Raw genomic sequence first — 13,715 nt, 5'->3', positions numbered from 1 at the left:
GTGGAAGGTTTTTCAAGATATAATTTAAGGATATATTAACAACCACGACTTCCATTTTGGGTGTAATTCTAACCAGCTTGCACTATATTGCACATTTTATGGGAAAATGTAATGGGAATTATATACTTACCATCTGCCTTCTTTGAATCATTTCCGACATTGGATTGATCCTTCCTGTCTGACTTGTTTTTACCGTCTTTCAAATCACCTGAAAGTAATAAACATGACAAATAACACATGTAAACAGCTGAGCAAGAAGTTATAAATATCTTTAATCCTGTCAAGACAAAACAAATATATAAGTGCAGTATAATTTTATAGTCATTAGGGATACATGTCTGAGTGTAAATAATTTTTTGTAATTACACATGTAAGGTCCTAGAATTTAGATTGTTGTTGTTATGTTGTTAAATGCCATCAAGTTGGTTCCGACTCATAGCGATGCTGTCTAGTGGGTTTCAAGGGCAGACCTTGTGGTTCAAACTGAACTAGTGTTTCAGTGCTTTAGCCTTCAGTGTCACACCAGGAATCATTTAGATGATGATCCAGAATCTAAGACTGAAAGTTCCTATGAAGCAGGACTGTACTTCAGTCATTGGTGTCTGTCTCTCAGGAAAGGCAGTTCAGCTTTATTGTTAGGTTGTGGAGGAAGCAAGAACTAGGGCTAAATGTAAATGCTATCAATTAATAGTGGTATCGAACCATCAATCTTGCGGTTCACAGTCCAGTGCTTATCCTACATAGCCACTGTGCTCCCCCAAAAAGGCAATAAAAATATAACCTTTGATGTTATCTTTTCTACCAGTTCTTCTGTAAGTTAACATGTAACTTCACACGAACTTGGGCTTGAATCAATGAGTAAATACCAAAGTCAAACCTAAGCATGTTCTACCAGAGCAGGGATCAGCAAACGCCCCTTGGGCCTATCTCGTATACCATTTCTTTTATGCGTTTAAAATATATATATATAGTGAATTGAATGAAGATTTACACACAAGATCATTCATTTCACATTCAACAAATCCTACACTTGGTTTCACCTCATTGATTACAACCTCCTCTATGCAACAACAGTAATCCCCCTTCTTTCCTGTAGTTCTAATTGTATTCCACCCATCTTTTCATCCCGTCTCAACTTTGCCCTTAGGAAAATGTTGCCCTTTTGATTCTGAATGATTGACCATTCCATGGTGAGTATACCTTACCAGTTTTGTTCCCCACCTATATACCTATCTACTGCTTGGCTGGAAATTTGGCCACAAGGGTGAGTTCCTTTCCAGAACTGAAGAGTAGCTGAAGTCCATAGTCTCAGATTTCTCCAGTATCTTTGAGAAACTGTTCTTTTTTTAAAAAATAATTTTGAGTTTTGTTCCACATTTTCTCCCACTCTATCCAGGACACTCTAACGTGATCCCTTTCAGAGCAGTTGGTAGCTGGGCATCGTCTGGGTCTTCTGGTCTCAGAGTCATGGAGAGTGACATTCACAAGTTCTATTAGTCCACTAGACTAATTGATTCCAGGCCTCTTCAATTCTCGTCACACTTCTTTCTTCCACACATGGAGAGACCAATAGCTGCACCTTAGACAGTCACTCATGAGCTTTTTAAAATTCCAGACAATACTCACAAAGTAGGATTGCAGAACACTGTCTCTGTGGACTATGTTATGCAAATTGATCATGGTGTCCCCTGAGAGTACCACCATTTGTTTTTATAAATAAAATTTTATTGGAATACAGCCAAACCTAATTATTTACATACTGTCTGTGGTGAGGAGGAAAGAGACAATTATTCTCTTCTTTTTTTACTTTATTTGTGCCAGACAGTGTGCTAAATGCTTTTCATGCATCATTTCATTAAATTCTTATAACAACCCTATTACAAAGATACCGTTATTGAAAGTAGGCAAATTCAAAACAGATTAATTCACTAAACGAGCAATTTGCTGAATAACCAATTCACCCAATGACTGAGAATACTTTCCAAGTTTCCATTTTTCCTTGACTTGGCTGCAGTCGCTCTGGCAGATGCTGGCCACTGCAGTCAGGCTGTGCACAGTGGGCATGCCCACGCGTCTCCCATACTCTACTGGAACTGCCTCTGCCCCTAACTTTGACTCTGCCTCTCCTCCTGACAGCTAAACTGCTGATGGTATCTCCCCTCAGTCTGATTTAATCATTTGACAGTTTTTGATCACATAGGCAACTGATCCCTTTACAGAGTCATTTTTTTTGTAAATCAGTTTGTTGGGGATTAAGCTGGACTTTGTATGTGTATCCTCATTTTATGGCTAAGGAACCTGGGGTGCAGATAGATGAATTAAAACAGCATGTTGGTGTTGTTAAGTGCTGTCGAGTCGGTTCCAAGTCACAGCAACCCTATGTAGGATTTCTGAGGAGCAGCTGGTGAGTTTGAACTGCAGACCTTTTGGTTTGCAGTTCACTGCTGAAAGTTCCCTCTCATTATTAATTCTGCTGTGGTCTAAACTGCAATGGTATAAACACTGTTTCTTATACTTTGGGCATGTTGTCAGGAGGGCCCAATCCCTGGAGAAGGACATCATGTTTCATAAACTAGAGTCTCAGCAAAAGAGAGGAAGACCCCCAATGAGATGGACTGACACAGAGACAACTGCAATGGGCTCACACATAATGACAATTGTGAAGATGGCCCAGAACCAGGCAGTGTTTGATTCTGTTGTGCAGAGGGTCGCTATGAATCAGAACCAACTTGACGGCACTTAACAACAACAACAACATAAACTGGCTGGAGACATGGAGATGAATGGGAGTCTCAAGTGTTGAGGGCCCAAGCCAGTGGAGTTTAGGAAAGCATTTAATATTCACCATGTAGTAGGTAGCGTAGTGGTTACGAATCGGGCTGCTAACCTCAGGGTCAGCAGTTTGAAACTACCAGCTGTTCTGCAGGAGAAAGATGAGGCTTTATACTCCCGTAAAGATTTACAGCCTCGGAAACTCTGTACAGGGTCGTTATGAGTTGGAACCGACTCCAGGGCACATAACAACAACAACAGTACCATCAATGGCCAAAAGAGAAAGCTTCTAGAGGCTCCATAAACCAATCCAAATACTGATTGTCCCTGTTTTCAGGATTCTGGAGATAGGTAGATTTCGAACCCTGCCTGCCACCAGGCAAAGTCCTTACAGAAAAATGATCCTCCTTCCTTAGATGAGCCTTCCTGCCCCAAATATGCTCAACTTTAAACTCCCCAGGCTGCTTTGGACTGGAGCGTTACCCACTGCTGCGGTATGCCTAGTCAGCCTTCCAGAAGCCAGTAGGAACAGCTCCGTAGCTGGATGCCAGCCTGCAGCATGGTAGACAGCCTCCTCCTCCGCTAGGGTTGGAGAAGCTGAGGGAAGAAGCAGACTCAGAAGAGACCAGCACTGAGGGGACCCCCTCATTGTTGATAAGGCACCAAACCTCTAGAACTCTATTTAACCAACATCCTTCAGCTCAAACCTGGAACTATCTTGAGAGGCACACAAAGAAGGGTAGCGGGAAAGTGACCATTCTTGTTCGATAATTTTCCTTGAACAGAACCCATTAGGTAATTTTCCACGGGTTGTATATGGAGTAATGGCCAGTGTGAGCTGTAATTCAATAAACAGGGGAAACCAAAGAGTCTTTCTGTGCAGTTATAAATCATTTTAATTAGGCAGCTGTAACACACCCTGAACCACCATTAGCTGTTCTTGTTATTGCTATAAACAATTGATTGCTTTTCCCACCTCTCATTTAATACTTAATTTTTAAGGGAAATGTAGACTGCTGCTTACTTTGGGAAATAAACAAAGTTGTGAAGTCAAGCCAATCTTGTTGAATACTCAGGCTCCAGCTTTCCTCCTTCAAACCTTTCTCCTAATCCTCTTTAAAATGAATCACTGCCATCTCAGTCTTCTCTGAGGTGACAAAGCTTAAACTCCTCTTGTAGAATTTGTAACTCATTTGTGATGGGCACTGCTTTCACTCACTGACTCGACCAGGCTTTGGCAAACTGTATTGTCCACAGGCCAAGTCTGACCAGCTGTCATTTTATACAGTCTACAAATTAAAACTGGTTTTTACTTTTTTTTTCATCACCCCAAACAGAAGTTCTATATTCGTTAAGCATTCTTATCCTCCTCTCTATAGGACTCCTGGTGTGGCACTATAGGATAAGCACTGGATAGTAAAATACAAGGTGAGCAATTCAAACCTACTAACTGATCCTTGGAAACCCTATATAGGGTTGCTAGGAATCAGAACAGACTCCACAGCAACTAACACTACCACCAACAATCTTCCCTCTCCACAGTCCCTTATAAACTCTAATCTACTGGTTTTTACATTTTTAAATGGTTGGGGGGAAAAAAAGACGAAGTCTGGTGGTGCTGCAGGTTAAGCACTGGATTGCGAATCACTAGGCTGGTGGCTTAAAACCACCGACTGTCCTGCAGGAGAAAGCTGAGCCTGCCTGCTACTATAAAGATTTATAGTAGTGGGTCTACTCTGTTCTACAGGTTTCCTATAAGTTACAATCAACTTGATGGAAGAGGGAAAGGAAAAAGAACATTTTGTCATATATGAAAATTCTATAAAATTCAAATTTCAGTATACAAAAATTAAGCTTGGTTAGAACACAGCCACCCTCATTTGTTGCTTATGTGGTAAAACAGCAAAGGTAAACAGTTGCAACACAGATCACATGGCCCACCAAAAGTATTTACTAATTGACCCTTTATGATAAGCACCGGACTTCGAACCACAAGATTGGTGGTTCGAGCCCACCAGTCATTTTTCAGGAGAAGGATAAGCTTTTCTGCTTCCAGAAAGATTTAAAGCCTTGAAGCCCTACACAGGGACACTATGAGTTGAGACTGACTCCGTGGCACTTAAAAGCAACAACATCTGACCCTTGAAAGAAAAACTTTCCCAACTCCTTGTGGACAATAGTTGTGTCTTGATATTTCTCCAATTCTTCTTTCTCCATAGCTGGCACTGAATCTTGAAAATAATAGAAATATGCTGCTTAAAGAATATGGGATTTGACCCAAACTTGCAGATAGTACCCATTTGACCTAGCCTTGATGGCTTGATAATCAGAACTCAACTAGAGGAAGATTAAAACAACAACAACAATTTTTGCTAAAGGAAATGAGGGTAAATTGCTACAATTTGATTAACTTGACCTATACTCATGGAAAGGAGCTCTGGTAGCATAGTGGTTACGAGTGGGGCTGCCAACCTCAAGGTCAGCAGTTCAAAACTACCAGCTGTTCCGTGGGAGAAAGATGAGGCGTTCTGCTCCCATAAAGATTTACAGCCTCGGAAACCCTGCGCAGGGTCACTATGAGTCGGAACCGACTCCATGGTACTTAACAACAACAACATACTCATGGAGGTAGTAGCTCTAAATACCAACAGAGAGGGAAGGAGTCTTCATCTTAAGTATCACTGCTATATACAGGGTAGACAGGATGGGTGACTTAGACATTGGCTACCTAAAATGAGGGGGTGATAAAGGCATGAAATGACTGGCTTACAAGGTTTCAAGAGGGAGTTTAGTTTCAGAGTATGTGGGGGAAGCTAGAGACCCCACTGAATAGTTTTCATCTTGTCTAGACGGGTCTGGTTAAAAGAGATGGGGATAAGATTCTTATGATTCAATAGTGAGTAATTGTTATCATGACTAATTGCAACTGTCACAACTGTAAAAGTAGAAGTTTTGTAACAAAAACGGGGGAATAGTTAATCTTACAGTTCAGAAACAGAGGACCCTAGGACCATCAAGGGAGAAGAGATCAAGTGGAACGTGGGACCCTATCCAGAGAAGCAGCGACACCAGAGATGGAGGCAGAGATGGGAACATGGAGACAGGGAGCAGCTGAGGACTCTAGATTCATGGGAAGAGAGGGACTGAGAGCTGGCGGCCAGAAGGCAGACTTGCAGAATGTGCCCTTTGGTGGTTTAAATTATTATATATGCCTGAGTGTTTATGAAAAAAAAAAAAAAAAAGAGCTAAAGTGAATAGAGAGAAATACTATTGATTGATGGAACATGGAGGGGATTGTAATCATTGTGATGAAACAAGGTGTATGATTTGTTGAACGTAAAACTGATGATCTACCCTGTGAAATTTCACTCAACTCACAATAAAACCTTTTTTTATTTAAAAAAAATGGGATTTGTACTTGTATAGAACTAAGTTTGTCCTGAGCTCGCTTATTGGTAGCTTGCTCTTTGCTCTTATGCAAGTCATTGAATCTCTACAAGTCTCAGTTTTCTCATCTGTAAAATAGAAAAAAGAGTGTATGCCTCATTGGGTCATTATGCCTTTAAAAAAAAGTGATTAGATGTAGGTAAAATCTCTAGTGTAATGTCTGGCACATAACAGAATATCCAACATCACTGTTCAATCTCACCATTCATGAATCTCTCCACTACCGTGAACCAGACCCAGACAGGAGGCATGTCATCTCATTTCATTGTCACTGTAGTTCTCTAAGATAAGCAATGTTGGATGTACTCAATAGGTCATTCAAACGAACAATGCTGTAATAGGCTAAAATTTCAACCTACATTTGTCCAGCTTCCATGGCAGGCTCTAACAGATATTCCCAACTTCTCTAGGGTGACAGACATGCCCTGTACTTTCTTTTCATCTATTCTAACACGAAGTGTTCAGAATAGATAATCAGTACATGCTGTCTGGTGCAGTGGTCATGAGCAATCTCTGGAACCAAACTGCCTGTTGTGAGCCTGGCTCTACCTTTGTCAGGTTTGGACAATAGCCTTCCTGCCTTCTAGGGTTATTGTGTGGGTCAACAGAGCAAACTTTCACAAAGTTCTTAGAACATGATAAGAGCAATTTCTCATTATTATATGTATTAAAATTGTGTTTGTTGATTACACATCTTATAGACATGAATCATAAAAATAGGTGGAAAATGTTGTGCTAAGCATTTCCACCATATTTTTCATTTAAGGAGGCCGTGTAGCACAAAAACTAGAGCAAATCTCTGGTATAGACCATGGGGCTATAGAAGGCACTGAAACTGTAAAGAGAAAACTTAAAACAGTGCCTGGTGTATTGTTGAGAAATGCTATTTGTGGTTGTTGTCATCATTGTTTTCGTTACTATCATCATTCAAGGCTCACAAGAGGCCCACGGTATTATAATGTGCATTTTACAGACATGGTGGAAGGTTAAGAAGCCAGACCATGACTTCCAAGAAGTGAGAGGCACGACTGTGATTTGGATCCAGGTCTGTGAGGGCAAAACTACCTTGCTCTCCCATGTCTTTCACCAGCACACAACTACTCTCAGGACGGAGGAGAACTCACCATTCTGCAACTTTTCTCCTGATGACTTCTCGGCTTTGGAATTTTTCCCACGAGAGTTGTCACTTTTGCCTGTGCGTGTTCCATTGACTTGATTCTTTGCTTCCCCAGATGTCTTTTTCTCAGCTTTGCCAGTTGCTCCTTCTTCAGTCTGGCTTTTGGCTTCCATTTCCTTTTGTTTCTCCTCTGCAGCCAGGCGAGCCTTTTCCTCTGCTTCCTTCTTGGCCTTCTCCTCTGCACCCATTGCAAGTGAGTCATTGCATAGAAAAGACACAAGAGGTCATGACATTAGGAGAATTACTTCCCTGAACACACACACACATACACAACTATCTGCACTGGGAACTATAATGACTCTTTGTATTTACTGAGTTTCTTTGACATACTTTTGGTTCATTCAAGTAAGATTTGCAGAAATATTCCAGACGCCAGTAAAATAGGCTCCTGTGATAGCGCTTCAAGTAGAGAGAAAGTCATATAAAAGGATTGTAACACTAATGAATTAATATCATAATGGACATTATTATTATTACCGATAGCATTTATCTATTGAGTGCATCTTTTATGCCTGGTATCAGGTTAAGTGCTTCCAAGAATTATTTTTTTTTCATCATCAAAACAATCTCATGAGGTAGCTACTATTACTGAAACTATTTTACAAACGTGAAAACAAGGCTCAGGAAAGTTCCAAAGCTTGTCTAAGACAACACAGAAAGAATTGGAGCTTTATGTGCATTTGTTTAGGATATAGAGGGTAAGCAATTGATTCAAAACCAAAAAATCATAGAAAGTCACCACTAAAGCAGCACAGTTTTACGCTACTGCTTGTGAATTTACAAGGGTGAGTGATCAAGTCTAAAAGCAATGCCGTCTCCAATGTGACTCTAATATTAGAGATGATCTTTGGTTTAGATTGGTTTCCTTGTCTGTGTCCTCCCTTTAATAAGACTATGTCGACATAACTTTAATTCAGTTGATTGTGAAAGAGTCTGAATTTGTGCTTAATATAAAATATAGTGTAATTATGAAACTATTAGTTAGCCCATTCAACTAATATTTTTTTATCAACTACAGTTCCAAGTATTATTTTAAGTATAGGGGATACAGCAGCAAATAAGACAGACCGATGCAAAAGAGAGACAGCAATTAAGTAAACATGTCACTATGATCGTTTCAGATAGTGAAATGTGCTTTGCAAAAGTCAAACATAATATATGAGGAAACATGAGCAGCATAGAGGAGGGAGGTGACATCGGACATAGAGGCAAAAAAGGCTTCTTTGACAAGGTGACATTTGACCCAAATCTTAGAGGACCAAGACTTGGTCATGCAAAGACCTGGGGAAAAAGTTTCAGGCAGAGGAGATAGCAGTTCAGAGGTTGAATGGCAGAAATGAACTTGGTAAATTCAAATTGTTCAGTATGGTTAAAGCAAAGTTAGTGACAGATGATATGGTTAGATGACCAAGAGCAGGCAGGGTTCAAATTGTGTAGGGTCTTGAAGGCACTGGGTGGATGTGGGTTCTAGGAAGTAACATACATAGAAGAGCACCTAACAGGGACCAATATGTCTTAGACTCTAGAGCCTCACCTTGGATAGTATCCAATTCCCTCAAAAAGCCTTCTTTTTTTGGGCCATCAAGCTCCATTTTGAAAAGCATTATTGTGTTTTTATCTAGGTGTGTAAAAAATGTCTTGTACCTTACTATTAGAATTTCCTTTTATTTACTATCTGGATTTACTTTGTGGTAACAAGTAAAGAGCTGAACAGAAAAGTTTCAAAGGTCAGTGTGAGAAGACAAAGTAAAATAATGTGCAAATACCTGGAGTTAGAACTCCAAAAGGGAAGAACACATCCAACATTTCTCAAAATGAAGGAACCGAAGGTAAAAGTCAAGTCTTGACTTGAAATATTAATGGTTCTATGGGGAAAATATTGAATGATGCAGAAAATATCAAAAGAAGATGGAAGATATGTAGAGTCACTGTACTTAAAAGAAATGGTTGATGTTCAACCATTTCAAGAAGCTGAACAACTGAAGGAAGAAGTCCAAGCTGCACTAAAGGTATTGGCAAAAAACAAGACTCCAGGAACTGATGGAATACAAACAGGGATCTTTCAACAAACTGATGCAGCACTGGAAGACAGCTACCTAGCCAACCAAATGTATACATTTCAAAAAGGTAACCCAGTGGAATGTGGAAATCCGTGAACAATGTCATTAATATCATATACAAGTAAATTTTGCTGAAGATAATTCAAAAATGGTTGCAATAGTATATCAGCAGGAAACTGTTAGGAATTCAAACCAGATTCAGAAGAGGGCATGGAACTAGAGATAATCATTGCTGGCATCAGGTGGATCTTGGCTGAAAGCAGTGACTACCAGAAAGGTGTTTACTTTTGTTTTATTGACTATGCAAAGGCTTTGACTATGTGGATCACATGACAAACTAAGGATAATATTATGAAGAATGGGTATTCCAGAACAATTAATTGTGATTATGAGGAACCTGTACATAGACTAAGAAGCAATTGTTTGAACAGAACAAGGGGACACTGAATGGTTTAAAATCAGGAAAAGTGTGTGCCAGGGTTGTAGCCTTTCACCATATTTATTCAATTTGTATATTGAGCAAATAATCAGAGAAATGGGGTTACATGAAGAAGAATGTGGCATCAGGATTGGAGGAAGTCTCATTAATAGTCTGTGATATGCAGATGATACCATCTTGATTCCTGGAGTTAAAGAGGACTTAAAATATTACTGACGAAGGTAAAAACCTACAGGCTTCAGTATGGATTGCATCTCAATGTAAAGAAAGTAAAAATCCTGACTATTGGACCAATAAATAACATCATGATAAATGTAGAAAAGATTGATGTCTCAAAGTCTTCAGTTTGCTTGGCTCCACAATTAGCACTCATGCAAGCAGTAGGCAAGAGATCAAACAACATTTGCATTAAGCAAATCTGCTGCAAAAGACCTCTTTTAAGTGCTCAAGAGCAAAGAGATCTGTTTGAGGACTAAGGTGGACTTGACCCAATTCTTGGAATTTTCAATAGCCACATAGACATGTGAAAGATAGGCAATGAGTAAGGAAGTCAGGAGAAGAATCGATGCATTTGAATTATGGTATTGGAGAAGAATCTTGAAAGTACCATGGGATATTAGAACAAACAAATCTGTGTTGGAAGATATACAGCCAGAATGCTTCTTAGAAGCCAGGATGGTGAAACTTTGTCTCTCATACTTCAGAATATCCCTGGAGAAGGATATTATGTTAGGTAAAGTGGAGGGTTAGAGAAGAAGAGGAAGACCTCCACCTAGATGGATTAACACAGCGAGAAGCAGCAAAAGAACAACAGTTATATAACAACTGTGAGAATGGCTCAGGACCTGGCAGCGTTTCATTCTGCTGGGCAAAGAGTTGCTATGAGTCAGGATCGACTCAATGGCACCTAACAACTACAAGAAATCTTGGTTCTGAAAAAAGCTGGCCTTTGTAGACAACATGTTTGTTTTGAATCTAATGAACTCACAGGTGGTTATACATCTGATTATGTTTCCCTTTGTTTTATAGCATTGTGGTCTGAGAAGATGCTCTGTAGAATTCTGATGTTTGTAAATGTATGGAAGCTTGCTTTGTGACCTAACACATGATCAGTTCTGGAAAATGATCCATACGCACTGGAGAAGAATGTATATTGTGCTGTTCTTAGATTGAATGCAACTATGAGATCAAGTTGGTTGACTGCGTTGTTTAATTCCTCTGTAACTTTGTCGAGTTTCCTTCTGGTTGTTCTGTCCCTTTTCAAAAGTGGCATATTAAAATCTCCCACTATAATTGTAGATTTATCTATTTCTTTCTTCAATTCTAGTATGGTTTGCTTCATATATCTTGGTGCTCTTTCATTGGGAGCATAGATATTTATTATGGTTATGTCGTCTTGCTCAATTCACCCTTTGATCATGAGATAGTGTCCTTCTTTGTCTCTTATTCTGGTTTTTATCTTGAAGTTTACTTTGTCAGAGATTAGTATTGCCACTCCTGCTTGTTTATTGATGCAGTTAGCTTGGTAAATTTTTTTCCATCCTTTAACTTTTAGTCTGTTTTTGTCTATGTGTATAAGGTGTGTCTCTTGCAGGCAGCATATTGAAGGGTCTTATCCATTCTACCACTCTCTGTCTCTTCACTGGTGCATTCAACCCATTGACATTCAGTGTAATTATTGATAGGTATGAATTCATTGCTGCCATTATGTTACTTTTTTGGTAGTGCTGCTCGTTCTTTTGTTCTGCATGCTATCTTGTGTTGGGTTTGTGTTTTTTTTGCTATTTCTTGTCGGTTTGTTCTTAGTTTTTATGTTTGCTTGTTCTGCTTGGAAGTTCATTATCATGGTAAATTGTAAAGTATTTACATTTTGGGGGGTTACCTTATAGTCTACTAACTTTTCTCTCCCTTTAAGAGAATCCGTTGTATCCTGTAATTTACCTGGTATCCTCACCACCTGGATCTCTGCTGCTACATTTGTCCCTTCTTTGACATTGATATAATTTTGATCTCCTGATTCCTAACTTGCAGTATTTTCCTTAAAATCTTGATTTTTTTCACTGTGAGTGTGGGAAACTGACGTCCTGGACCTTATGGTAGATCCGAGTTCTGGAGTTGTTCTGTGAGCGCTTCTTGCATGAGCTCTCATTCCCTCTCTAGCACGGAGATTTCCCTACCTGACTTTCTCCACTGCCGCAGAAACAGAAGTTGTTTCCCTTTGCTTTAGCTGCTGAAGAACACAAAGTCAAAATCTGGTCCAGGTTCACATGATATGAGGTTTCAACAGCCAGTTACTGTCAGTTGATTTGAACCCATGCATGTCAAATAGAACTGTGCTTCAGAAGGGTTTCAATGGCTATTTTTGAATAGCCAGGTCAACAGGTACACAGGTCCTTCTTCCAAGAAACCTATGGATAAACTCTTATCCACAACTTTTTGTTTAGCAGCTGGTATGTTAGCCATTTGCACCATCAAGGTTAATTTTTGCCTGTATAGTGTGAATTCCTGTTTCCCCTGCTTCATTCTACCTCTAACTTGCCTTATATTTTTTTGGCTCAAATTTTCCTTCTGTTGATACGTTATGAAATTTTCATTCATCTATGACTTCATTGATCCATCCATGCATCCAAACCAGTGCCCTTGCCTCACCTCAGACAAATACAATCTGGAAGGTAAGGAGCAGAAATAAGGTGGTTTAAATGTTCTCCAGGTTATTCTAGCATATGATTGGGGATGAGATGCATCAATTTAAGTTAAAATGCTTGCCATTCAGTATCAAGAAGAGTTGATGAATCTGAATTACAGTGTTGGTGAAGAATATTCAATATGCCATGGATTATCAGAATAAGGAACAGATCTGTCTTGGAAGAGGTATAGGCAGAATGTACCTTATAAGTGAGGGCGATGAGACTCTGTCTCACATACGTTGGACATGTTATCAGGAGGAACCAGTCCCTGGATAAAGACATTATGCTTGATTAAGTAGAGGGTCTTGGTGTGATGCAGTAGACTAATGCGTCAGACTGCAAAGTCGTTTGAACTGTAAGGTCAATGGTTTAAGCTCACCAGCTGCTCCTTGGAAATCCTATACAGGGTTGTTAAAGGGTCGGAGTTGACTCGATGGCACTTAACAACAAGTGAAAAAGAGGAAACTCCTTAATGATGGACACAGTGTCTGCAACATTTCAAATATAGCTATGATTATGGGCGTGGTGCAGGAGTAGGTAGTGTTTTGTCTGTTGTGAACGGGGTCACTATGGCTCAGAACCAATGTGGAGGCACCTAGCAGTAATAGTCACAAGACACTTACATCCTGACAAGACATATTTATAATGTAAAGATAAGGAGAAAACGTATTCTCAAAACACCACAGATTCATGTGCAGTATGATATGTCTTCTGACTTCCATAGAAAGGCAGAACTAGAATGAAGGACTGCCTTTGCAGACATTGATGGCAAAATGGTATTCTCAGTAGACTGCTTGGCCAAGAAGTTCCCTGCGATGTTCATATTTTTTTTTCTTCTATCCCTCCTTAGTGCCTGACATAAGGGGCCAAACACCATCTCCATGACTGAATATCCAGTGCTTAACATTGCACCGGGCACACAGCAGGTATTCATGGAATATTTGTTGACTAAACATATGTACACATGGGTGTGGTTTACCCTATTTGTCGATGGTCAGTGTGACCTCTTTTGCACACATTCTGTCTTCAGTATGAAGCAAAGAAGTTTATAAATTATTCTATAGCCCTATCTTTTAAGAGTTAACCATTGGACAGACATTAACATACCTAACCCATTAAAGAAGGTAAATTTA

The 13,715-nt window shown here is 39.6% G+C and overlaps 1 protein-coding gene across 3 annotated transcripts in view; it reads right to left on the bottom strand.

Moving 5' to 3' along the window:
• The window catches only part of PDE1C (phosphodiesterase 1C, calmodulin-dependent 70kDa), a 646,978-nt gene that overhangs the window by 75,230 nt on the left and 558,033 nt on the right, over positions 1 to 13,715 (bottom strand). For all 3 annotated transcript variants that reach the window (XM_006832152.1, XM_006832153.1, XM_006832154.1), the window contains 2 exons: positions 7,344 to 7,574; positions 131 to 208 (listed from right to left, as the gene is read on the bottom strand). In XM_006832152.1, the coding sequence (XP_006832215.1) occupies positions 131 to 208; positions 7,344 to 7,574 (309 nt within the window). The remainder of the gene's footprint in view (positions 1 to 130; positions 209 to 7,343; positions 7,575 to 13,715) is intronic.

The sequence above is a fragment of the Chrysochloris asiatica genome, unplaced genomic scaffold (genome assembly GCF_000296735.1).
Source record: "Chrysochloris asiatica unplaced genomic scaffold, ChrAsi1.0 scaffold00006, whole genome shotgun sequence".
Taxonomy (NCBI): Eukaryota; Metazoa; Chordata; class Mammalia; order Afrosoricida; family Chrysochloridae; genus Chrysochloris; species Chrysochloris asiatica.
The sequence above is the reverse complement of the archived record's forward strand: the minus strand, read 5'-3'. Positions and strand labels throughout refer to the sequence as shown.